General features: G+C 42.1%; 1 protein-coding gene across 1 annotated transcript in view; it reads right to left on the bottom strand.

Moving 5' to 3' along the window:
* CDC16 (cell division cycle 16) overlaps positions 1–27,862 on the bottom strand; it is a 47,362-nt gene that overhangs the window by 6,893 nt on the left and 12,607 nt on the right. The window contains exons 6-16 of the mRNA XM_040336376.1: positions 26,109–26,268; positions 23,990–24,081; positions 23,382–23,515; positions 18,792–18,871; positions 18,646–18,695; positions 17,627–17,700; positions 17,386–17,511; positions 10,904–11,056; positions 9,824–9,887; positions 4,570–4,631; positions 2,814–2,949 (exon numbers count right to left, since the gene is read on the bottom strand). Coding sequence (XP_040192310.1) covers positions 2,814–2,949; positions 4,570–4,631; positions 9,824–9,887; positions 10,904–11,056; positions 17,386–17,511; positions 17,627–17,700; positions 18,646–18,695; positions 18,792–18,871; positions 23,382–23,515; positions 23,990–24,081; positions 26,109–26,268 — 1,131 coding nt within the window. The remainder of the gene's footprint in view (positions 1–2,813; positions 2,950–4,569; positions 4,632–9,823; positions 9,888–10,903; positions 11,057–17,385; positions 17,512–17,626; positions 17,701–18,645; positions 18,696–18,791; positions 18,872–23,381; positions 23,516–23,989; positions 24,082–26,108; positions 26,269–27,862) is intronic.

The following is a 27,862-nucleotide window of genomic DNA, read 5'->3' as shown; positions in this document are numbered from 1 at the left end:
TACCTCGGCTCGATCAGACAGGCATTCTTCCTGGGGAAGAAGCAACTTCACCTGCTCTGTGTCAAGTACTAAGCCAAAAGTACTCAAGTCCTGACATTACTTCTGAAGCAAGGCCAACTTTGGAAGTTCAGCTCCCAGCCAAACCTCTGTCCAACAAGTCCTAACTTGTACCATTTGCTGGAGATTCAATCTTAGTTTGAGCCAATTGCTACCTGAGCAGCAGATCCTCCAGATACACCACAATAGGAATACAGAGTCCTCACCAACTCCAAAACCGAAGTCAACCCTTTGGTTAAAATCAATGTTCAGCTCTGCAACTAGACTTATTTAGAAGCCAACAAGATACAATAAAGTGTGTGCAAACCCCAACAATAAGCTTTCTTATCTGGTCAATATATATGTGAAAGCATTTTGTTTTATCTGATAATCTGAATATCTTTAATAATTCAGAAAAATACCCATTGATCTCCCTGGAACCTTGTGAACTGTTAATTTCCTGTGCTCTATGCCTGTGCAAACCTGTATTAATTACATTTTTCTCAGCTACCTTGTAAACTTGTTATTGACAGAGATATAAAGCACTACAGTAACCATATATGCTCAACATGAGCATTTTAAAAAGGTACAGAATTCAGTACACAAACATGAGAACACTCGGAAAGTATTCACAGCACTTCACTTTTTCCACATTTTGTTATGTTACAACCTTGTTCCAAAATGGATTAGGTTCATTATTTTCCTCAAAATTCTACAAACAATACCCCATAATAACAACATGAAAGAAGTTTGTTTGAAATCTTTGCAGATTTATTAAAAAAAAAAAAAAAAAGAAAAAAAATCACACGTATGTAAGTATTCGCAGCATTTGCTCAATACTTTGTTGAAGCCCCTTTGGCACAAATTACAGCCTCACAGTCTTTTGGAGTATGATGTTACAAGCCTGGAACACCTATTTTTTGTGAAGGTTCTCCCATTCTTCTTTGCAGGACCTCTCAAGCTCCATCAGGTTTGACAGGGTGCCTGGTGCACAGCCATTTTCAGATCTCTCCGGAGATAATCAATTGGGTTCAAGTCTGGGCCACTCAAGGACATTCACAGAGTTGTCCCCTAGTCACTCCTTTGCCATCTAGGCTGTGTGCTTCAGGTCGTTGTCCTGTTGGAAGATAAAACTGTGCCCCAGTCTGAGTTCCAGAGTGTCCTGGAGCAAGTTTTCATCAAGGATGTCTCTGTACATTGCTGCATTCATCTTTCCCTCGATCCGGACTAGTCTCCCAGTTTTTGCTGCTGAAAAACATCCCCACAGAATGATGTTGCCACCACTATGCTTCACGGATGGTATTGGCCAGGTGATAAGCCGTGCCTGGTTTCCTCCAGACATTACGCTCGCCAATCAGGCCAAATAGTTTAATCTTTGTTTCATCAGACTAGAGAATTTTGTTTTTTATGGTCAGAGTCCTTCAGGTGCTTTTTAGCAAACGCCATGTGGGCTGTCATGTGCCTTTTACTGAGGAGTGGCTTCCGTCTGGCCGCTCTACCATACAGGCCTGATTGGTGGAGTGCTGCAGAGATGGTCGTTCTTCTGGAAGGTTCTCCTCTCTCCACAGAGAAATGCTGGAGCTCTTGGTCACCTTCCTGACTAAGGCCATTCTTCCCCAATTGCTCAGTTTGGCCAGGCAGCCCACTCTAGGAAGAGTCCTGGTAGTTCCAAACCTCTTCCATTTACAAATAATGGAGGCCACTGTGCTCATTGGGACCTTAAATGCTGCAAATATTTTTCTCTACCCTTCTCCAGATCTGTGCCTCAACACAATCCTGTCTCGGAGGTCTACAGACAGTTCCTTGGACTCTCTTGGTTTGTGCTCCAACTTGCACTGTTAACTGTGGAAACTTTATATAGACAGGTGTGTGCCTTTCCAAATCATGTCCAATCAACTGAATTTACCACAAGTGGACTCCAATCAAGTTGTAGAAACATCTCAAGGATGGTCAGTGGAAACAGGATGCACCTGAGCTCAATTTTGAGCATCATGGCAAAGGCTGTGAATACTTATGTACATGTGATCTTTTTGCTTTTTATTTCACATTCTCATTATGGGGTATTATTTGTAGAATTTTGAGGAAAATAATGAATTGAATCCATTTTGGAATAAGGCTGGAACATAACAAAATGTAGAAAAACTGAAGCACTGTAAATACTTTCTGGATGCACTGTAAGTACATTTTGCGTTATGCATAGTATAACATAACAGTCCTGATAAAAGGTCACTGACAAGTGTTCTTAGCTATCTTTGAGGACTACAGAACCACTACCTTAAAGTTATGGACAATGGGGTGGGGGGGGGTAGTTGTTGCTGGTTTCTGCAGTCCTGATCCAAAAGGGTTATTAAGCGTTGTCACTCTAGGACAGCTGTGTTGCTGGCAGAATCGGCAGAAAACGAATGCTGCCGCCACCACATCTAAGGACTAATAAGGTACAATAAATATATTTTGATTTCCATTGTTTAGATACACTTTAAGGCGTCAAGGCACATAAGTTTCATGCAAATGTCAATTTGTTGGTGACCCGTTTGAAAGGATTAGATGAGCCCTGTAGTATATCATCCTAACAAAAACAGCTTTCCTTGTGTGAATATGCAATATAAAATGATGAACTGAGCATACAGCAATATTTAGTATTGTATTATGTTAATGTACATCTAACAATGACAAACACTTTGAGAACTGTCAAGAAACACATAGGGCTTTCCTACACTGACCTTAGTTGCCAACTCATCTTAGACAGGACATGTGCAATATACAAGTGGTAAACTTACTGTATGGAAATAATCAATTGCACTTTCAAAATTTCCCATTAGACTGTGTATATATCCAATAGCTGAATAGGTAGAGGCATTTTGTGGTATGAGAACTAGGGCTTGACGATGATACTCTAAGGCATCTTCATATTTTCTGCAAAATAAGGAAGCATAATGTATTAAAGGAAAACATACAGAGGTTTTGTTTATTTATGATGGTAAGCACTAAAACAAAAAAGGTAAGGCCTTGTTCACACAGGGCAATCTAATCCGTGCCCTGAGCAGGGCATGGTTTTACTTGCACACAGATGCACAGGTGTTGCGTACATCCTGGTGCCGGCTGTCCCACAGCTGTCTATTGGGATGCAGCAGCTGCACGGATACAGCTGCTGCTCCCGATGTGACATTCGTGCGGGTGCACAGCGCCAAAATGCATCCAGGGTGAGTTCGGAGACATGCAGGCGCATCCACATGGATGTCAAATTGGGAGCAGCAGCTGTGTCCTTGCAGCTGTTGTGTCCCAATAGGCATGAATGGGACTGCTCTCAAATCTTTATACCCAAGCAAATTAAAAATTTCCACTATGGGTCTGTTTATTGTGTGACCATTTTGTCATTACTTAAAGCGGCGGTCCGCGTAAAAAAAAAAACCAGCAGCTACAAATACAGCAGCTGATGTTTTTTTAATAAATGGACACTTGCCTGTCCAGGGTGTCCGCAATGTCGCCAGCCGAAGCCGAGCAATCGCTCGGCTCTCGGCTGCCCCCGCCGCCATCCTCGGTGAGGGAATCAGGAAGTGAAGCGTTGCGGCTTCACTTCCCGGTTTCCTACTGCACCTGCGCAAGTCGCGCTGCGCATCCTCACTGGTCACCAATGTCTTCTGGGACCATTGCCTTTCCCAGAAGACAGCGAGGGGTGGGTGGGACTAGGAGCGTTACTCCAGTGGGAGTCTATTCCCAGAAGTGGGTGCAAATACCTGTATTATACAGATATCTGCACCCCCCTCCGCCCTGAAAGGTGCCAAATGTGACACCGGAGGGGGGGGGGGGTTCTGAAAAGAGGAGGTTCACTTTTTGTGTGGACCTCTGCTTTAAGAAAACAAAATAAAAACATTTATACAACGTGGGGAAAATTCACTTTGCAAAACCCAATGAGGTGCAAGGAAAATAAAAAAATAAACAGTATTTCTGCATGCACATGATTGGATGATTGAGGTCAGCAGAACTTCACCTCATTCACTAAGCTAAGGGAACGTTCCCTTGCAAAGTCCACATGTTCTTGCAAAGTGAACAGCCTTTCAGCCTTCGGAAAAAAAATCAATCCAAATGTGTTCTTGCTGATTTTCCAATTAAATAAATGTTATACAATGTCAAGTGAACAAGTAAATCTCAAAATGTTGTTTAGGGCCATTTGGATTCTTAGTTCAAATTGTCATGTTATGTGTCTTAGCGAACATGCCTCTGAGGAGGTGCGTCAGCCAAGACACTTCACACAACTATCCATGTTGAATTTTAAGAGATTCTGGAAATGTTTCGCTTCTGAACGGGGTTTGTAAAGTAACTTGGAATGTTCTGGAACAAAGTTTTAGAAATAGGAATGTGATCTTGCAGCACAGAGCAACTTGCGTTTATTGCTGTGATCCAAGATCCATTATGACCATTGCTCAACAGGAGAAGAGAACTAGCTTTACACAGGAGCTGTCTGCTAAAGTTTCCAGTTTTCTCTAGTTCTTCTACATGCATTTTCTAAGAAGCACTATCAATTTATTAACTTACTTTAATTTTCTACGTACGTGACCCAAGTTGTTTAACAAAGGTTCCCATTTATCCACGGTTACCTGCAATTAAAAAACAATTAAACTTTTGAGAAGACCCACATCTGTATGGCTTAAAGCGGGAGTTCACCCATGTATTAAATTTTTTTTTTTCTCCCCTTAGATTCCTGCTCGTTCAGTCTAGGGGAATCGGCTATTTGTATTAAAATATGAGCTGTACTTACCCGTTTTCGAGCTGCATCTTCTTCCGTCGCTTCCGGGTATGGGTCTTCGGGAGCGGGCGTTCCTTCTTGATTGACAGCCTTCCGAGAGGCTTCCGACGGTCGCATCCATCGCGTCACTCATAGCCGAAAGAAGCAGAACGTCGGTGCGGCTCTATACTGCGCACCGACGTTCGGCTTCTTTCGGAAAATCATGACGCGATGGATGCGACCGTCGGAAGCCTCTCGGAAGACTGTCAATCAAGAAGGAACGCCCATTCCCGCAGCCTATACCCGGAAGCGACGGAGAGGATGCATCTCGTAAACGGGTAAGTACTGCACATATTTTAAAATAAATAGCCGATTCCCCTAGAGAAAACGAGCAGGAATCTAAGGGGAAAAAGTGCCCTCTAAGGGTGAACCCCCGCTTTAAGTTGTGTGATTTCCAATGAATGTCATGTTATATTTTGACAAATAATTCATAAAATATAATCATATGTCACACTGCTTTAAAAAGTACACAGAACTATACATGATAAGGTATTCACAGTACACAGGGGTTCATCCTATTTACTAACATTCAGTTTGCAAAGTTAAAGCAGAACTAAACTTTCTCAATCATCATGAACTATTTTTAATCCTTATATGCTGCTAGTAAATAGATAGGAAGGTATATTATAATTGCTTGTTTTAATCTTTTCTTTTACATTTCTTAAAGCGGTGTTCCGCGTGCAGCCAATCATCGCCGCTCCAGCCAATCACAGCGCTGGAGCGGCGATACTCGGAAGACGCGCAGAGGCAAGATGACATCTCCCTCGGCGTGTACCAGGTAAGTTCCCCTAACCTCTTTTCAAGGTATTTTATAAATTATAAAAGGTATTTTATTATAATTTTATAATGAGCTAGTATGCGGTGCATACTAGCTCATTATGGCTTTTGTTTTTCAGGGATGGGAAAGGAAAAAAAACAGCAGCGGCTTTACTACCGCTTTAAAAGCCAGCAGCTACACATACTGCAGCTGCTGGATTTTAATAAATGGACAATTACCTGTCCTTGAGTCCCTCGATGTTGGCACCGCAGCTGATGTTTCCATCAGCTGTTGGGTGCTGCCGCGGCTATTGTGGGTTAGGGAACCCGGCAGTGTAGCCTTTCGGCTCCGCTCCTCTCTCCTATTGGCCCGGTGGCCAGGGGAGGAGCAGGAGGTTGCCCCGTGGTGATGTCACGGGCCACGGGCTGCGGCCCGGACTCCCGGAAGTGGGAAAGGATACCTGTCAAAGACAAGTATCCTGTGTGTCTCCCCCCAACCGAAAGGTGTCAATTGTGACACCAGAGGGGGGGTGGGGGGGAATCAAATGAGCCAAAGTTCCACTTTACGGTGGAACTTCGCTTTAAATTTGCTTTGTGGTTTCTGGTCTAGGCCAAAATACATCCTAGGAATCTTCATGGGCAAATGTATTTTTCTTTCGTTTGGAGGGGCTTTCTCAGCCAAGCACATCCTCCTGCCTGCATGTCTAAGTGAAGAACAGATGAATTCCAAGTAAATGCTACATGAATCACCTTCCCTTACCTAAGATAGGGGCAGTTATAAATGCTGGGGGGGGGGGGGGGGCAGGTGGATTTCAAGGTGATTTCTCAGACAAATAACAAATAAAGCAAGTAGACATGAGTTTGCATTGATTAGTAACCACTTGCCACCAAGTGGTGGCTGTAGTCGCTGCCTATTTCTCGGTTTAGGGCGCACACGTGTCCCCCAAGTTCCCTCTGTGACTGTACACAGCGAGATCCTGTCAGCAAGTCCCTGCCAATGATTTATGGGCGGGACCTGCTGATCAACTATGAGCAATCGCAGCCCAGAGCTCTATGTTGGTAAAGTCTGCAAAGCAAGGATAAGAGATCTTTAGTAAAAAGCAGCACACTTTACACATTCCACATAGTTAGGCACACTTTGAATCCCTTGATCGCCTTAGATGTTAACCACTTCCCAGCCAGTGTTATTAGTACAGTGAGTGTGTATAGTATTATCACTGATCATTGTATTAAAGTTTGGGGAAGTGACACACTGGTGTCTTTACCAACACTTCTGGTATAAAAGCTTTTCTGATAAGGATGTTATTTTTATGTGAAAATTATTCCTTTGATTTATGACTGTTATGGATTATGTTTTTGTGAACTTGGTTTAGGCTCCAAGCTGCCCGTTTTTAATAAATCTCTCTAGATCACCTATGAGGTATTCGCTTTTCTCATTAGCCATGTGGGAGCTTTTTAAATTGAACTGGCTGTAATTCAAAATTAAGCTTGGCCAATTTCAATTGTATTTAAGGTGGTGACGCAGTATGACGCCTGTGCCCCAGGATGACGTAATTTGTGATGAAATGCATAGGGCAAGGGAGCGACATGCTGACGACGACATCACCACCACCCCTGTGTCTGAATGGACGGGTTATTTTTGGTTGTGTACGACCGACACACCAGATTTTGGGCGCTGTACTTTACATGTTGTGAGTACTATGGATTCTATCTATTAAACCTCCAAAGGATTTTACACTGCGTGGAGCTTCTTGGTGCCACTTTCCATCTCTACCTGACGGGTGACACCGAAACTGTGAAACATTATTGAGACGTGGAAAAGGCCCCGGCTGGGTGCCACAGGTCCTTCCTGACCACCTATAACAAGGGGACAGGAGCTGGTAAGGGTCCTCTACAGCTGGTGGTGGATTCACAAGCGGATGATGGGCAGTATTGCGTTTCAGTGGCATTTTTAATACATAAATTTATTGTGGACATTTCACGTATTTTTAAATTCACATTTTTATCACAATCATTTGTAATTTTTACCAATAATCGATAATAATATAAGCCAAAAACAAATGAACTTAACTAGAGCGATGCTCAATTTTTCCACTATTGCTTGTGTTACACTAAGAATTGCTGCTAATTGTTCATATTTGAGGTTCATGTAGCGTGGTTATACACCATTTTTTCAATTGAATTAAGGTCACTGGTGATGTCAGTGGCAATTAGTATGGTAATTCCTCCCCAGTTTCAGTTAATGTCAGATTGACCACAGCACTATCCCAGTACCATTATAAGTTGCTGATCGCTACCATAAAAAAATAATAATACAATTTGAGCCCCTGCTTATTTGTATGTTTGCCCAGTCTATAATTTTAATAGTAGGTTTATTTTAAACAGTCAGAGGCAGAATAACAACAAAAATACTCAGAAATACGCATTTCAAAAAATGTATAATTGATTTGCATTTTAATGAGTGAAACAAGTATTTGATCCCCTATCAGTAAGCAAGATTTCTGGCTCGCAGGTGTCTTCGCTCTTAAAAAGAGTGCTCCTAATCTCAGCTTGTTACCTAGACACCTGTCCACAAAAGCAATCAATCAAATTCCAATCGTATCACCATAGCCAAGACCAAAGACCTGTCCAAGGATGTCATGGACAAGATTGTAGACCTACACAAGGCTGGAGTGGCTACAAGACCCTCGCCAAGCAGCTTGGTGAGAGGGTGACAACAGTTGGTGCAATTATTCACAAATGGAAAAAACACAAAATATCTGTCAATCTCCCTCGGTCTGGGACTCCATGCAAGATCTCACTTTGTGGAGTTTCAATGATCATGAGAACGGTGAGGAATCAGCCCAGAACTACACAGGAGAATCTTGTCAATGATCTCTCAAGGCAGCTGGCACCATAGTCACCAAGAAAACAATTGGTAACACACTACACTATGAAATACTGAAATCCTGCAGTTCCCGCAAGGTCCCCCTGCTCAAGAAAGCACACGTACAGGCCAGTCTGAAGGTTGCTAATGAACATCTGAATGATTCAGAGAAAAACTGGGTGAAAGTTGTGGTCAGATGAGACAAAAAATTGAACTCTTTGGCATCAACTCCACTCACCATGTTTGGAGGAGGAGGAATGATGTCTATGACCTAGAGCTGCACAATTCTGGATAAAAAAATAAAAAAAACGTTACGGTTTTGTTTTTTATTTTATTTATTAATTGAAGTGTATTTTTTCCAAAAAAATTGCATTTGAAAGATCGCTGCAGAAATACAGTGCGACATAAGAAATTGCGATCATTGCAATATTTTAACGATTAATAGTGCAGCTCTTCTATGACCCCAAGAACAGCATCCCCACTGTCAAACATGGAGGTGGAAACATTATGCTTTGGGGTGTTTTTTCTGCTAAGGGGACAGGACAACTTAATTGCATCAAAACGATGGACGAGGCAATATGCCATCAAAATCTTGGGTGAGAACCTCTTTACCTCAGCCAGGGGATTGAATATGGGTCGTGGATGGTTATTCCAGCATGACAATGACCCAAAACACATGGCCAAGGCAAAAGAAGTGGCTCAAGAAGAAGCACACCAAGGTCCTGGAGTGGCCTAGCCAGTCTCCAGACCTTAACCCAATAGAAAATATGTGGAGGGAGCTGAAGGTTCAAGCTATCAAACATCTGCCTCGAAACCTTAATGACTCGGAGAGGATCTGCAAAGAGGAGTGGGACAAAATACCTCCTGAGATGTGTGCAAACCTGGTGGCCAACTACAAGAAACGTCTGACCTCTGCAATTGCCAAAAAGGGTTTTGCCACCAAGTACTAAGTAAGTCATGTTTTGTGAAGAGGTCAAATACTTATTTCACTCATTAAAATGCAATTCAATTCATAACATTTTTGAGATGCGTTTTTTTTTTATATTTTTGTTGTTATTCTGTCTCTCACTGTTAAAATAAACCTACCATTAAAATTATAGACTGATCATTTCCTTGTCAGTGGGCAAACTTACAGAATCAGCAGGGGATCAAAGACTTATTTCTCTCACTGTATACACACACACACACACCATAGTTGTCAGGGTTGAGCAGAAGAAGCCCAAGAGAAAAAAAGAATCTAAAAAAATATTATCTTGTATATCAAAAAGGTTTTCTTTTGTCAGGACTGTGCAATTCTCACCCAAGCCACATATAAACACTTTGTCCAATTGTATATCTCTCAGCTCAGGGGAATATGACCACAAATCAATAAAAAAAATTACCTCATTTCCAATGGCTCGGATTTTCTCTAGTGCTTCCAAGAACCATTTCTCAGCAGTTTTCCAGCTGTGAAATTAGAGGCATATGGGTAAATCAGCATAATCCACAACATGCCATTAAAAGCTCACAGATAATATCAATGTGTATTAGAGCTGCATGATTCTGGGCAAAATGAGAATCACAATTTTTGGCTTAAAGATCACGATTCTCGTGGCGCAACATCATATTTCATATTATACAAAGAAAATTGGGCTAACTTTACCATTTTTTTTCTTTTTAATTCATTAAAGTGTATGTTTTTTCCACAAAAATTGCATTCGTAAGACCGCCGTCACATAAAATATTGCAACAACCACCATTTTATTCTCTAGGGTCTCTGCTAAAAAAAAAAAACGATATAAAGTTTGGGGTTTCTAAGTAATTTTCTGGCAAAAAATAATGATATTAACTTGAAACCAACAAGTGTCAGAAAAAGGTGTAGCCTTTAAGTGGTTACGCTTCCCTCATTTACACACCTCATTTGATCTAAAAAACAAAGGGTTACAATGTTTATAGTTAGCTCAGCTGCCGAGGAATGTTGTGATACTTGGCAGACTGCCTGTTTTTTGACAGCTGTCGGCTTCAGCAGAGCATTCTCTCCATAGAAAGAATTGGGAAACTGCTTTGTCAAGCTCACAAGGGGGAAGAGATTGCGATCTCGATTCTTAACGATTAATCGTGCAGCTCTAACATGTATCCATTACACCAGTGGTCATCAACCGTGTCCTCAGGGCCCACTAACAGACCAGGTTTTATGCATTACCTTGGGGAGATGCAGACTAGAATACTGCAATCACTGAGGAGCAAATGATATCACCTGTGATGTATTTCAGTTATCTTGCAAACCTGGCCTGTTAGTGGGCCCTGAGGACAGGGTTGATGATGACCACATTACACAAATGGAAGCCATGTTCTTTATGTTTTTCCGCCATCTCCTACAAATTTTTTGGTACTGTTGTGTCATTTGTTTATACTAAAATATGCAATATAAAAAGTGTGTGCCAAGGTAACAGTCATATAGTAAGAAAAAAAACAACACCTACTCTCCATTCTGAAATGCCACCACACCCACTTCATGCATAACAAATGGATCTTCTGGTGCAATACTCAAAGCCTGACTGAAAAATCTTTCTGCCAACTTGGAATTATTGGTCAAGCCATACTCCAGTCCAATATACAGCATCGGTAAATGACACCTGAAAACAAACAAACAATACAGCATTGATCAGCAATTTGATGCTTGTACTACAGTAAAAATAAGTAAACCATGTATTATTTTGTCAGCCTCATTGCAATTTGCGTTTTTTTCTTCAGATGTTGTCAGATTAGTTACATGAAAAGCATAGCAAAGTAGTAGCTTATCTTTCACTAATCTGTAACTTACTGGGTTACTATTTATATGCTTGCCTTTGTTTGCCTTAAAAGTGCACCTGTGCCCAGACAATGGGCATTCAACTATTTAAATAGTCTTAACAAGCAGTATCCTCAGATCCCATAGTTGGGTTACAGTCAGTTTCTAATACGGTAACTTACAAACACCTGCTGCTTGTTAACAATAGATGGCAGATAGCCTGCCTGCTCAGATCTGCTCTTATAGAAAAACACAGCACCTAAATTTCTCCACAATACTCGTAGATATAAATATGAATGAGCATTTGTTTTACAGTGCTTTTACGGCTTATTCAGAATATGTAAATACTTTAGTACAATGACAGTGTTAAAAGAAGCTCAATAGCAATCATGAGCTTGGTTTTTAGATATATAGCCAGATTCACGTACGCCGGCGTAACTTTGTGCGGGCGTAACGTATGTCATTTACGTTACACCGCTGTAAGTTAGAGAGGCAAGTGCTGTATTCACAAATCACTTGCGTCCCAAAGCACGGCGTAGCGTAAATATGCCGGCCTAAGCGCGCCTAATTCAAATTGTGAAGAGGTGGGCGTGTTTTATGCAAATTAATCGTGACCCGACGTGATTGACGTTTTTACGAATGGCGCATGTGCCGTCCGTGGACATATCCCAGTGCGCATGCTCCAAATTACGCCGCAAAGACTTATTGGTTTCGACGTGAATGTAAATTACGCCCAGCCCCATTCACGGACAACTTACACAAACGACGTAAACATTTAAAAATTTGACGCGGGACCGACGTTCATACTTAACATTGGCTAGGCCAGCTTTTTGTTGGACTAACTTTACGCCTGAAAACACCTTACGTAAACGGCGTATCTTTACTGCGACGGGCAAGCGTACGTTCCTGAATAGGCGTATCTCGCCGATTTACGCATTCTAGGCGTAAATCAGCGTACACGCCCCTAGCGGCCGGCGTAAATAGTCAGCTAAGATACGACAGCGCCCGCCGTCGTATCTTATCTACATTTAAGTGTATCTCAATTTGAGAATAAACTTAAATGTACGACAGCGTAGATTCAGAGTTACGACGGTGTATCTACTTTTCTTACTTTCCGAGTCCGGTGCATAGATACGACGGTGCATATTTGCACTTACGCGGCGTATCTCGAGATACGTCGGCGCAAGTGCTTTGTGAATCCGGGCCATAGTGTGGTTGAAAAAATTCCATCTAGCTAAACCAATAAAACAAATCTGGAAGCTGCAGGAAACTATGCCAATATTTTAACCTCCCCACAACAGCATCATCACAACTACACATGAAATATTTGGGGAGCACATACATACTGGTTTATGGGAGATACAATTTTTATGGCTTCAAACCTTCTCAGTTCTCACATAATGGCAGAGTGGCAACACACAACTTGGAATATTCCATTTTTTTTAATATGTGTTTGACTTTGATTATATTTTATTTAACTAGGGATATGTAAAGTGGCCTGTTTAGGTGAAAACAATGCTCATCAGATAATAGGTCAATGCGTTCCCCTTACATAAAATCATATGCAAAAAAAAAAAAAAAAAACATATATAACCGTTTGTCCAAACAGATTGCAAACAATGGGCAGAAAAAGGAAAAAAGAGACACAGCTGACATGCTGTTGGACTAAAGTCCCAAATTCAGTTACTATGTTACAAGCCTCAAAAAGTAAAACAAACACAAACCCTTCAGGACTGAGCCAAATCCTCCATCTGAGTCTCACATGATCCCCCTCCCAAACACTGCAGCTCACAGTGGGAGGGTTTCAGCAACAGAGGTAGTGCTCAATCCAGAAAGCAGGGGACAGGACTAGGTATTGCCAGATGATACATAAGACTGTAGCTTGTCATGCAGCAACAGTGACAACGGTGATTACTAGGGTTGCACCGAGACCGATATCGGTGCCGATATTAAGCATTTGCACGAGAACTCCTACAAATGCTCGGATACCTGAAACAGATACCTTTGCAGCGTGATTTGAGCTCATATAAAATGAATGGGCTCAAATTGCACTGCAAAGAATGACATGTAATTTGAACAGGAACACAGCACGATTCCTGTCCGAATCACATATGGTTTCCCGCACCACTCCGGTGTGAACCCAGACTTGTTATAGTGACTAGCCCGGGGTCACACAGGAGTGGTGCACCGCATTCCTGTTCAAATTTCATGCAATTCATTTCAGCGCGATTTGAGCCCATTCATTTTTATGGGTTTAAATCGCACCACAAAAGGGTATGAATACTCAGTATTAGTGAGAACTTGACCGAAAGTAGTGGTACTCTTACTCACCGGTAAAAAAACAGTATCGGCGTAACCCAAGTGATAACCACACCCCTCCCTTTTCAATCCCACTTTAGTGTAAGCAGCACAGCCTACATGAGCATGGTAACTATGTTATAAATTCAGGAGCAGGGCAGCATCATCGTGTCAAAGTAATCTACATTAGATGGACTTTACTGGCAAGATCAGCAGGTATTTGTGGGACTTTGCAAAGGGACTATGAGAAAACTAAGTTAAGATGCACCTATAATAAATGGAAGACCATAGTTCTACTTGGCCAAATGTACATATCTACTTTTAAGCTAAAAGGTATAAGAACTGGTAAAATTAAGACTGAAAATTAGATAAATTCCCTGGAAACAGAGATAAAAAATTAAATACAAATTAAACTGGAGAGCAAGTCAAAGCTCTACACATTTGCCTAATGTTTTCATCCTGCAGTAGAGGAGCTATAGGGTTACTATAACTTATTTTCTGTTATTCGTTTTCCATCTTGTATGGTTTAGGCCCCTTTCACACATGCGGACTGTATGTCTGCTTTTTCATCCATCCGTTTGCGGATAAAAAAAAAAAAGGGACATACATTGGTCCCTATGAGATCGCGGATCCGCTGACACCCGATCTCGTCCGCTTCCGCAATGATCCGATTCTGCAGACGGAAGAAAACCCTATTTTTCCTTCCGTCTGCGGATCGGATCAGATGAACACGTACATACGGTCCATGTTCATCCAATCCCCCCATAGGGGATAGCAGAGATCTGACAGGGCGGTCCCTGCCATCCGCCAGCTCATCGGGGATCAATGGAGCGATCCCCGCTGAGCATACGGAGGCGGATCATTACTGATCTGCCCCGTGTGAAAGGGGCCTTAGGCCTTTTTTATTTACAAGACTGTCAGTTTTTACAATCATAAATAGTACACAGAATGGGCAGATTATTTCAAGCTTTACATGTTAACCACTTAACTCCCAGACCATTTGGCTGGCCAAAGACCAGAGCACTTTTGCGATTCGGCAGTGCGTCGCTTTAACTGACAATTGCGCGGTCGTGCGACGTGGCTCCCAAACAAAATTTACGTCTTTTTTCCCCACAAATAGAGCTTTCTTTTGGTGGTATTTGATCACCTCTGCGGTTTTTATTTTTTGCGCTATAAACAAAAATAATGAAAATTTTGAAAAAAAATTACCCTCAAAAAATATATTAAAAAAATGTTTTCCCTCAGTTTAGGCCGATACGTATTCGACATATTTTTGGTAAAAAAATAAAATAAAATTTGCAATAAGCATTTATTGATTGGTTTGCGCAAAAGTTATAGGGGCAGATCCACAAAGAAAGTACGCCGGCGTATCTACCGATACGCCGGTGTATTTTCTAATTTCCTGCGTCGTATCTTTGTTTTGAATCCTCAAAACAAAATACGATGGCATCTGGGTTAGATCCGACAGGCGTACGTCGCATTCTTTTATGTCGTTTCCGTTCGGCTTTTTTCGGCGTATAGTTAAAGCTGCTATTTGGTGGCGTACGCAATGTTAAATATGGCCGTCGTTCCCGCGTCGAATTTGAAAATATTTTATTTTGTTTGCGCAAGTCGTCCGTGAATAGGGGTGGACGTAATTTATGTCCACATCAAAACAATGACGTCCTTGCGACGTCATTTAGCACAATGCACGGTGGGAAATTTAGGGACGACGCATGCGCAGTTCGTTCGGCACGGGGACGCGCTTCATTTAAATGAAACACGCACCCTACTCTTTTTTTGGTACCATTGATACAGTGATCAGTGCTATAAAAATGCACCGATTACTGTAAAAATTACACTGGCAGTGAAGGGGTTAACCAGCAGGAGGCGCTGAAGGGGTTAAGTGTGTCCTAACTGTGGAAGGGATGGGCTACGTGTGACACGACACTGATCGCCGCTCCCGATCACAGGGAGTGTTGATCAGTGTCCTGTCACTAGGAAGAATGGGGAAATGCTTGTTTAAATCAGCATTTTCCTGTTCTTCCTCTTCGTGAGAGGATTGCAGGTCTCCGCTGGAGCCGCATTCGGACTCACGGCACGCGCGTGTGCGTGCCCACAATGGCGCATCTTAAAGAGGACGTACGGGTACGTCCATCTGCTCAGCCGTGCCGTTGTATATTGTCGCGCACGGGTCCTTAAGTGGTTAAAGGCTCATGTGAGACTCATGATGGTTGCCATTGCTAAAATCGCTTTGAGAATATTAAATACTTAAAGCAGTAATAAACCCAAAAGAAAACTATTATATTGCAGTTCCCCAATTCTTAGGCGTGGTGGCTGCATTTGTTTTCTTTTTTCAGTCTTTTTTTCCTTTATTTTCACCCTTTGATTTGACCAGCAGGTCTGATTTTCAAAATAACAAGCTGCTTTGCATATGTATCAGTTAGAGGGATGAGATGAACCTTTTACCACTGACTAGGTGCATACAAGGATCAGCTTTTATTTATGTAAAAACTTCATTTAAAAAAGGAAATAAAATAAAAATGTTTGCTCTAAAAGCTTATAAAGTGGCAGCTGGAGTTTGGCTTCATTTGTTAGTGTATCCAAATCTGCTAGGACATCTAACACTTCCCTCCCCCAGAATAACAAAGCTGCTGTCTGCTGTTCTCCTTCATCCAGAAGGGGGCACCCCAATACAGAATAGGTTTTACTGGTCAGATCACCAGGTGAAATCAGGGGGAGAAAACAATGCAGGCACCACATCGAAGAATTAGTAAGCTGCAATATAATATTTTGTTTGTTTTAGGTTTAATACCACTTTAAAGCTAAACTCCAGCAATGATACATTTTGTATATTTACATTGGGCTAGCTTAGCCAAATGCAAGTATGTATATGCGATACCCGATTGGCCTCTTTGGAAAATGTAAAATCAGAGAACACCTTGCATTTTTCTCAATGAATGCAAGGCATTCTCTAAATAGGCAACAGTCAGAGAAAGGGGGTGGTGATATCACAATCTCCACCTTGTCCAATCTGAAAATGCTTTGCATTGAGAAAAATGCAAAAGCATTGTCTGAAATGCAGCTGCGCTGAATTAGTGACCCCCTGCGGTTAATTATGCAGAAGGGAGGCTGCTCTACATGGCTCCTGGAAGATGGTGGCAATCACTTTAGTAGCTGGGCATACCACAATAATTTACAGCTTCCACAGAGGCCAGAGATCAAATATCACATATGCATAATTAAAGTGGTTGTAAACCCCACTTTATGACTTTTACGTACAGGTAAGCCTATTATAAGGCTTACCTGTAGGTATAAAGAATATCTCCTAAACCTGCACGGTTTAGGAGATATTCCCCTCGCAATGCGCCGCTGACGTCAGCGGCGCATTCGCAGGGGGGATCCTCGTCTAAAGGACCGGCAGCCGCCGGACCTTGCCGAATTTAAATCTCCCGCGCGCACGAGTGACGTCATCGCCGCTCCAGCCAATCACAGCGCTGGAGAGGCGATACCCGGAAGACACGCCGGAGCAAGATGATTTCTCGCTTGGCGTGAACCAGGTAAGTTTTACACACCTCGTTCCGAGGTAAGTATTTCATAATGAGCTAATATGCGGTGCATATTAGCTCATTATGACTTTTGCCTTGCAGGAGAAAAAAAAATAAAAATGTTGATGCGGGTTTACAACCGCTTTAAGTAAAAAACAGTGCGGCAACAGGTATTTTCTTCAGGAGTCCAGCAACATGCCCTGGCACTTAGATGCACAAGCTGATAATGCGTCACTTTACTGGTCTGTACACTGAATGTACTGCAGCAGCAATGAGCATTAGAAAAAGGCCACTGCATCTAAATCCACATGACATTTATTTGCAATCTGTTACCTAGTAATGATCATACCCTTTCATCAGCTGCGCTGCTGTGAAATAAGCAGCCATTGCTTGGTCATGTTCACTTTCCACTGCAAATGAATGTCCATACGCAATCCAAGCCGGACCATAACTTCTCTCCAGTGTGGTGGCTTTGCTAAAATTCAAACAATATTTTAAGGAATTAGAACAGTTTTACATCAATATGTCAAAATCTTGTGTTTATTTCATTTACATGCTCACACATCAGGCATGATGCATAAAGATCCTACCTGAGATACCTTCTGGCATGTTCATTTTTATGCCCCACCATGAGATAGTAACAACCCACTGCAAACCAGGACACCTGAGGCATGAATGTAACAAAAACACAATGTAAGTAATAATATAATCCACAACACCTTGTAATCTTCTGTGCTTTGAATGTTCATTAAGGGCCCAGTCACACCAGAAACTGCACGTCTGTAACCTGGATTTTCATGCACATTTGATGCAAGTTAACACGTGCTTTTCCATTTGCGTTTGTTCTGTACAGTCACTTCCTTCCTTCTTTGGGCTTTTTTGTGCACTGCGATGTGATGCAGAAAAATGCAGCCTGCTGTACTTTTCTTTTACTGCATTGCACTGTAATGAACTATGATCATAGAAATTTTGGACTGTCTATGCAGTTGGAATGCAGTAGGAAAAAAATAAAGGATACAACTGCATTTAGTGTGAATGGGCCCCAAGAAATCTTTTCAAATACATAAAGTAAGAAAACTAGAGTAAGGCCCCTTTTACACGGACACTCCATACAGGTCTATGGAGCGATGGATTCGATCCACTCTGCTCTGCTAAATCCAGACGAATGGAAACCCTATTTTCCATCCGTTTGGCGGATCGGATGAAAACGGACAGGTGGTTCGTTCTCATCCGATTTCCCATAGAGAGCAGAGCTCCGACGGGTCCATCCCTGCACAGTAAGCGGAGGCGGTCCTGTAATCTGCCAGCTCAGCAGGGATTAACGGAGTCCGTCATAACGCACATCCCCATGTGAAAGGGGCCTAATTCTCTGAAATACAAAAAGCCTGACATGGGAAAATATAGTTGCAGGGAGCCCAAATTAATTTGAGGAATGGGCCTGTGGCAACATGGGAGGTGAGGCTAAATCCAATCAAGGCAAAAAAAAAAAAAAAAAAAAGAAGGTTGGGTGGACAGCAGTGTGACAAATTATAGAAGTCAATTGGCAGCACAATATACACAATGGCTAAAAAAGGAACAAAAAATAAATAAAAAACATTTGAATACTTACAGGATTATTTGGATATAAATCAACTAGTTTATGTGAAAGATAGAAGAGTTCTGTAAAGAGAAAAATATATATTTTTGAATATAAAAGATCAAGAAATATAAGTATATAAATGTGATACCCATATAGAATGTCCGCTAAGAACTTACCATTTGCTTTGTTCAGCTCTACAAGAGTGCCTATATGTACAGGTAAACAATTTGCATGAAAGGGATCCTTTTCCATAACCCTGAAAATGCAGAAAAATTACTTGTGATAAGTATTATCTACAAAACCTTCCCTTTTTCCAGTGCAACTCCTACTTTCTGTCCTTGCTTCCTGATTAAATGTTGCTGCTTTTACCTAAACGGCCATATTTCATTTGTACAGTTCCACTTTTATCTTGGGAATCTCAGCTTTGTCCTCCGAAAGTAAAACTAAAAAGGCAAAACTTTTTATTTTAGTTTTGCATAAAGTGGTAGGGATTAGAACCCCTGTCAGGTTTTTATTGTTTTCCGTGTTCCTGTCAGGGAGAAACTCTCCCTCTAAAGCTGGCCATACATTATACAATTTTCTTGTATTATTTCTTTACAATCTCCTTTAGATTTACCTTTAAACTATGTAGGGCCTGAATTGGATACAAATTGAAAGCGTTTACGTTGGACCTCGTATTACCTGTTGTTTGGTAACTCTGAAAGGAAAATTGCACAAGAGAATTGTATAATGTATGGCAAGCCTTAAAGGAGGAAGTAAACCCTCTGAAAGTTTTCCTAAAAAAATAAATAAATAAAAAAAGAGAAAGGCATAATGAGCTAGTATGCATAGCATACTAGCTCATTATGAATTACTTACCTGAGATTGAAGCCCCTGCAGTGACACTCGTTCCTCTCCTCCACCATGATCTGGAGTGACTTCCGGGTATCGCTGCTACGGCGCTGTGACTGGCCGGAGCAGCGGTGACATCACTCCCGCGCATGCGTGTGGGAGCCGTCAGGGACCCATTCATTAATGGCACTCTCAGTGCGCCTGCGCCGTTGTCTAAGACGCGCATACGCTGTAGACATTGGTGCAGTCTTTTATGCAAATATCTCCTTAACCGTGTAGGTTAAGGAGATATTTCTTGCACCTACAGGCAAGCCTTACCTGTAGGGCCAAATGGTCTGTAAGGGTTTACAACCACTTTAATGTCCTGATCACCAATTTCATTGGGAATTTTGAGTTGCCAAAACAGAAATAGAGGGGCAGGCTTCCATTGTGATACTTAACCTGTGACAACTGTCTAAGAGGGGATGTCCCTCACATTAGAAATTAATTACTTCTGGTTGCATATACAGGAGAAAAAGTGAAAGTTAATCTCCCTAACTGGTCACACCAAAATAAAACCGTTTTGGGTTTAGATATATTTTAAACTTTAGGAAGTGTCCATAAAGTCAGAGGCTGCCCATACACCTCCAATTTCACTGCAAGAAATATGGCAGATACCAGACTTTTCCCCCCTCATTTCAGTTATTGACGTTATCCAAAAATTTGTAAAGATGAAATTGTGACAAAGTAATCTCAGCTGACCTCATTACCCTTCGCAACTCAGAAAAAAATTCAGGCAGACGTGGAGGCCTTGGCCAGTGTTGCCAACCTCCTACAGCATTTTTTACAGGCAAAAACATGGAAAATTTACTGACGGAGCAACCTGAAAAATTACAGAAGACAACCGATATTTAAACAGTATAAACACAATATGGAAACACTGACAATACCCATAAACAAGTAATTTGCCTGGTGTACACATAAAGTCAACACAGCATGACATAATCAGCCCTTGATAATTTACAAACTGTCCACAAAATTTTTGACAGTTGGTAATCCTGGTCTTGGTAATATTTCAATACCACTGATCCACATCTACAAGTAATGTCCTGTGTTTGGGGAGACTGAATGTAGTTCCCGCTCTTGCTCGCTACCGAGTTAATATACCCATTCCTTCACTGTATATTGCCAGGGAGTGACACCCTTGATCCTACCGATCTACTATCTCACTTGCATCATTTCTACCCCTTATCGTTACTAGAATATTATACCAACATTTTTCCCTATTCTTTACGCAAGCACAGTCAGTGGTTGTTAGGACTGAAAGTTACCAATTATTAGGTTACTGGTACCCATGGGTTCATAGGTCCCTTCACTCTGTTCTTTGAAAACTTGGCGTATTTTGATGCTTTGAATGAGAATATATATATATATATATATATATATATATATATATATATATATATATATATATATATATATATATATATATATATATATATAAAAAATAAAATCAGGGATACCCAACCTTTTGAAAAGAGACTTGGTAACCAGTTGAGGGCCACAATGAGCAGAGCGGGCAGATGACAGGTCCGTGCGCACTCTGCATATGCTGAGCAGACAAGGACACAGCCCGCTCTGCTCTATGGACCCTTCGATCTGCCCAGACGGAAGGGGACACAGATCCCCTTCTGTTTTTTAGCGGATCAGATTTGGTCCACCTGAAAAACTGACTGGTGAACCTGATCAGACAAATCGTGAGAAAGGGGCCTAAGGTTGCTTTCACAATGATCCACTGCGGTTTACCCGCACCGCAGTGCACCTGTGGCTTTCCTGCACTTTGCCATAGAATTCTATTATATGCTGCAGGTGTGGTGCACTTTCTGAAAGCGCATCAAAACTCCTGCATAGGTAATAAACAGAAGTTTATGGCAAAGTGCAGGCAAACCGCAGGAAAGCCAAAGGTGTTTTGCGCTGCACTTGCGGTGCGAGTAAACCATAGCGCATCATTGTGAAAACAGCCTTAGGCCCCTTTCACATGATTTGTCTGATCAGGTCCGCCTGTCCGTTTTTCAGGTGGACCCAATCCGACCCTCCATTCACCTATATGGAGCGACAGAAATAAATGGTTTTGTGTCCTTTTACACCGCCTACCTCCACACAAAAAAAAAAAAAAAAACAGAAGGGAATCCATCCCCTTCTGTCTGGGTGGATCGGAGGATCAGTTTAAAAGCAGGCCAGAGTAATCATCGTAGATAACAGATATACCCATTGCGGTTTGATTTTAAATGAAAAAAACTGACCTCGATCTTCACCACTTCTTCAGGAGTCCTGCATGCATCTGTCCCAGGCTGTTGCTATCTCCAGTGGGTACCGTCGTTTGTTGCTGTCCCAGGCGGAGTGCATTTGGTACCACTCCACCTGTGACAGGAGCTGGCGATATACCAGAAGCATAGGCTCTGCTCTCTACTGCAGCCACATGCTTCCTCTATCGCCGGCTTCATTCTTACCACTGAAGCTCTGGGATGGTTGGTTCAGGGACCTGCGCTCTGGATTTGTCGACCCATCCCACTGGCCAGCGGTTGGGCACCCCTGATATACAGCAAATGATCTTATGACTGAATGACTCTAAGGCCCCTTTCACACTGACAGACCGATCGGGTCCGCCTGTCAGTTTTTCAGACGGACTCAATCGGACCATATATAGCTCTCTATGGAGCAGCGGATGCCAGTGGACATGTGCCTACTGACACCTGCCAGAATTCGATCCTGTCTGTTAAAAACAGATGTATGGGGATCCGTTCCCCATCCGTCCGATCGGATCAGATGACAGTCAGATAAAAAGCAGACAGGCGGTCTGTTTCCATACGCCCGCCTCATTGAGAACAGCGGGTCGTGTCTGTTTATAGCAGAGCGGCCACTGACATCCACCTACTCAGTGAAGACCAGCAGAGAGATCGCCCCACTGAGAAGGCAGATCCACATGATGAAGTCCACCTTGTCTGACAGGGGCCCAGGACCTGTACTTTGAAACAATTGTCACTTCAGCTTACTTACGGTTACTATTTTTTTTATATATTTTTGTAATGGGCTCAGCCAAGAGAATGTAACAGATTTTTCTTTATTTTTGTCTATAAATGAGAAGCGCTAAAGAATTACAAATATAGCTAAAAATCCCAGCCATGATCATGAACAGTCAGCTGCTTCTGAGTGATGCCGCGTACACACGATCGGTTAAACCGATGAGAATGGTCTGATGGACCGTTTTCAAAACCGATGGGCGCCATCGGTTATTTATCCATCGGTTAAAAAAAAGCCAACTTGTTGTAAATTTAACCGATGGATTTCTAACCGATAACAAAACCGATCGTTAGTAGGCACAACCATCGGTTAAAAATCCACGCATGCTCAGAATCAAGTCGACGCATGCTTGGAAGCATTGAACTTTGTTTTTTTCAGCACGTCGTTGTGTTTTACGTCACAGCGTTCTGACACGATCGTTTTTTTAACCGATGGTGTGTAGGCGCGACGGACCATCAGTCAGCTTCATTGGTTAACCGATGAAAACGGTCCATCGGTCCGTTCTCATCGGATGGACCTATCGTATATACGCGGCATAAATGTTTTTAATGTCAGTGTGATGTCTTTATCAGTTTACAGGTGTGATTATTTATACCAGTACCAAAGATGGCCCCTGGCCCCTGGTTTTGTCTTTCATGTTAGAATATATACAAATATGTGGAAACATTTCTGGGTCTTGATACAAAAACATAAGGGGCCAAGTATATTATATACATTATTTCACCAAATTTATTTGATTTAATTTGTTTATTTTACCATATCCTATCAGTATGGGCGGGTGAATAATCCCGTCTTTTACCAAACTGAATTTAGCACAGCACAAAGTTTTAGAAATACAACAAAAGACATAAGAGTAGTGAGACACTTTTACTTACACAGATGTGAGTTTATAACACATCTTGAAATCACAGTTGTAGTAATGTCTTTCTGCCAAGGAGACCACTACATCTAAGTTTTCCTGAAGCCCATCAACAGATTCTGGAATTACTGTTTCACTAGGTTTGTTGTACTGAAAAACACCACCATAGTTAATGTTACAGCAGCAAAAAGGTCAAAACAATGACAACAAAAACATGGGTTTTCTTGTGTTCTTTTATGCAGTAAATAACCCCATGATGAAAATATTGTTATGGTATCCTACATAGCGGTTTGATTCTACAACTTCTTTACCCACAAAAGAAGGTACCCTCGCATCCATTAGGACGTGCATAGTTCCTTGCTACTCCCTAACAGCCAAGCAAAAGGAGTATGTAGATCAAAAGAAATCCTGGAAAAGCCTTCTTTTTCAAAACTGAATAAGTAAGGGCAAATTGATGATTATGTTTATTGACAATTAGAGCACGAAACAAAGACAATTGAGTTATCAGACCTTTGATGGTCCCAGTAGTCTTTATAAATGGCAAGGAAAATGAAAGAGGTGAGAGATTACATGTTCCATTTCCCTGGCTATAAGTACCGGTTCACACAGGAGGCTATACTCTACCTTTTTCAGCTTGTTTTCAAAGAGGAAACGGAGGAGTTCTTGATCTTCTGGACATTTCTTACTAATGGGTAGGGAATCCAGAAGTTCTTTCTCTGCAAAGTAAAAATGTATTTCGGAAGGTAGACCTTGAATTAAGGCATAACCACTGGCGTTGGCACAAGTGGAATCATTATTTATATGGTGGACTGCGGAATAATGGTGTTCATGAAAATCACTGGCCTAATGTGTCTGCAACCACTACCACTCCCCACCCCGTGCCAACACAATCTAACTCTATCTTAGTCAGGAATCAAGAGAGTCTCTCCCCCCCCCCTCTCTCTCTCATGATTCTGAATAGAATAAAAATCACAATTTTGCTTAGAATAAAGATCACAATTATATATATATATGTTTGTTTGGGGGTTCTAAGCTATTTTCTACCAAAAAATACAGATTTTTACTTGTAAGCAACAAATGTAAAAAAAAGGTTGTCTTTAAGTCGTTAAACTGACCTCATTTACAGACCGAAGTTCATTCCTTTGATCTAAAAGAACCAAATGATACAATGTTTCTCTTTATCTCTCAGCGTTGAGCAATGTAGTGATAAACTGTGCCGGATTTGTCTTTGACAGCTCTGAGCAGAGAACGGCTCTGCACTAATGCCGCGTACACACGGTCGTTTTCTGCGATGTAAAAAACGACGTTTTTAAAACGACACTTTTCAAAAACGATGTTGCCTACACACCATCGTTTTTTCACAGTGCTCTAGCAAAGCGAGGTTACGTTCACCACGTTTTTCCATTGAAGCTCGCTTCATAACTAGCTTCTGGGCATGCGGGGGTGTAAAAACGTTGTTTGAAACGTCGTTTTTTGCTACACACGGTCAATTTCTGTGAAGTCAAAAGCGACGTTTTGAAAAACGACACATAAAATTGAAGCATGCTTCAATTTTTTTTGGTCGTTTTTCAGAAGACATAAAACGTCGTTTTCTCCCACACACGGTCAATTAAATTGACGTTTTTAAAAACTTCGTTTTTTTACATCGCAGAAATTGACCGTGTGTACGCGGCATTAGAAATGTCGGATTAAGATCGTGAAGGGGTTGCATCAAGATCGCAAATCTTTTAACCATTATGCAGCTCTACTCTCTAGAGGTTTTCTCTAGCCCCCCGTCACCCAATTCCATGCTCACCTCCAAGAATTCTCTGGAACTTCTCCCTCACTATGGAACTCCCAACCCCAATCTTTCTAGCTACCTCCGATTCTGTACACCTTTAGAGCCGGTTCACACTAGGGCGACTTGGGATCCGACTTGAAGTCGCCTCAAGTCGTCCCAAGTCGCGCTGTCGAGAAAAACAATGCAAGTGAATGGGAGCGGTATTAATACACACGACTCGAGTGGCTCCGACTTCAAAAGAAGTTCCTGTACTACTTCAATCCGACTTGTAGGCGATTTGTACCCATTGATTTCAATGGAAGTCGCCTCCAAGTCTGATCCAAGAATGATCACTGCCTTAACTGAAGCGACTTTCCAGGAAGATAACATACATTTCTCAGGCAAACCTCTCCCTTCCCCTCCCTCCCACAGAGCTGATTGTTGTTTGATTGGCCACTGGAAAGTCTCCTGTCCTGGAGACGACTTCAAGTCGTGTTGTAAATCGCCCCAGATCGCCCTGTGGTTCATGCTCACGTCGTGTCGGAGTCGCCTCTGAAAGTCGTGCTGGAAGTCGTGTCGCCCTAGTGCGACTCTTAGGCAATCATTGAGAACTCCTTTCTTCAGAAAAGTCTAACCCACCTCTGTACTGTACATTTACTCCCTCTATTAACTCATCACTTGCCCCTCCTTTTAGAAGGTAGGCTTCAACCAACAGGGGCTTCCTAATGCAATATACTGTAAATTCTTAATAATCATCAATTAATTACAATGTTTCAAACAGATCAGGCAAAATTATAACACTGCATTTCATATGAAAATATACCTATACTTACTAAGTATAAGTATTTGCTATAATGCTTAATTGTAGTAGTTAGCACTAGTGCAGTTAGACAACTAAAACTACTTCTAATCTAGCTCCTCATCTTCATAAAAATGGAAGTGCATTCTAGTCATGAATTAGGGGTTATTATGAAAAATCCTAACCTTCTTGTGCCGTTAGCATATGGTGTGCTGTTAAAAGGTCAAACGCTTCAAAGCAGTAAACATCAAACTTCAAGGCCTCTTTGTAGCTGTAAGTTGCCAGCATTCTGTTATCCAAGGCATCATATATCTTCCCACGCAACAAGCAAATGGAGCTCTTTATCTACAAAATAATATTAATAAGAATAAATAAATAAAACTGAAAACCCCAGGAAAAAAAAAAAGCAGTAATGTTAGCCATGTGAGAACTCTGTAGACTATTATACTCTTCAATATAAATTTTAAAAGGTTTAATTCATAGAGATTAACCAGTTCCTGTCCGGCGTATAGTCAAATGATAGTTGGGCGAGACTGTTCTAGTTTTGGGAGGATGTCATAGTGTCATAGGACATCTTCCCCAGAACGCGCCGCAACCTGTCACTTGCCGTGTCCACAGGACACAGAGGATGACAGATTTAAAATTACTTTTTTGTATTAAAAACGTACCATCACTAATATCAGTGTTCCTGATCACAGCCACACCAGTCATATGATGTCGCTGTACTGCACTGGTGACAGTATGTACAAAAATTAAAAAAATAAAAGAATCATTGTGAATTTTTTTTTAGAAACTGGTCTCCACGGTTGCCAGAGGTTTACAGAGTGTTAACCACTTCCATACAGGGCACTTATACACCTTCCCGCCTAGACCAATTTTTAGCTTTCGGCGCTGTTATCATTTTGTACCCACAAATAGAGCTTTCTTTCACTAATGGGCACCGATGAGGTGGCACTGATGTGGTGGCATTGATGGGCACTAATATGCGGCACTGATGGGTGGCACGGAGGGGCACTGATAGGCGGCACGGATGGGCACTGATAGGCGGCACGGATGGGCACTGATAGGCGGCACGGATGGGCACTGATAGGCGGCATGGATGGGCACTGATAGGCGGCATGGATGGGCACTATTGTATGTGTTGTACAAATGGATGCCAATCACTGCCAATCAGTGATGCCCATTGTAGGCACTGATTGGCATCCATTTTGTGTGTCCTCCTCATCCCTGGTGGTCTAGGGTGGCATCCATTTTTTTTTTATCCCTGGTGGTCTATATGGCCATCCCTGGTGGTCCAGTGGGCATCCTCGGGGGGGGGGGGGGGTGTGATCAGCCGTGATTGGACATGGCTGATCACGTGGTAAAGAGTCTCCGTGAAAGACTCTTTACCTTGATCTTTGCAACAACGATCGCCGCGATGCGCGCCCCCGGAGGCACACAGCGGCTCAGAATCCTGAGGACGTCATATGACGTCCCGTCAGGATTCTACAACCACTTTGCCGACGTCAATTTGTCATTGGCGGGCGGCAAGTGGTAAATAAAAGAGGGGAGGCTACACAGTGGTAAACATGGCCCTGTCACAATTTTGAGACTTGCTGCTGCCATCAATTTAAAAAAATTACCAGTTTTTTTCCTTAAAGCGGAGTTCCACCCAAAAATGGAACTTCTGCTTTTCGGAACCCTCCCCCCCTCCGGTGTCACACTTGGCACCTTTCAGGGGGGTGCAGATACCTGTCTAAGACAGGTATCTGCACCCACTTCGGTTTTTGAAAAAGGCGGCTTTTCCCGTGGGAGTCACGCCACTCCCCCCCCCCCCCACCTCCTGGGAAACATACTGGTCCCAGGAGAGAGCGGGGACCAGTGACGGCGCGCTGCTTGCGCAGTGGGGAACCGGGCAGTTAAGCCGCACCAAGGATGGCGGTGGCAACATCCGAGAGAT

Source organism: Rana temporaria, chromosome 2 (genome assembly GCF_905171775.1).
Source record: "Rana temporaria chromosome 2, aRanTem1.1, whole genome shotgun sequence".
NCBI classification, from domain to species: domain Eukaryota; kingdom Metazoa; phylum Chordata; class Amphibia; order Anura; family Ranidae; genus Rana; species Rana temporaria.
Note: the sequence above shows the minus strand (reverse complement) of the source record. Positions and strands in the feature narration are given on the sequence as shown.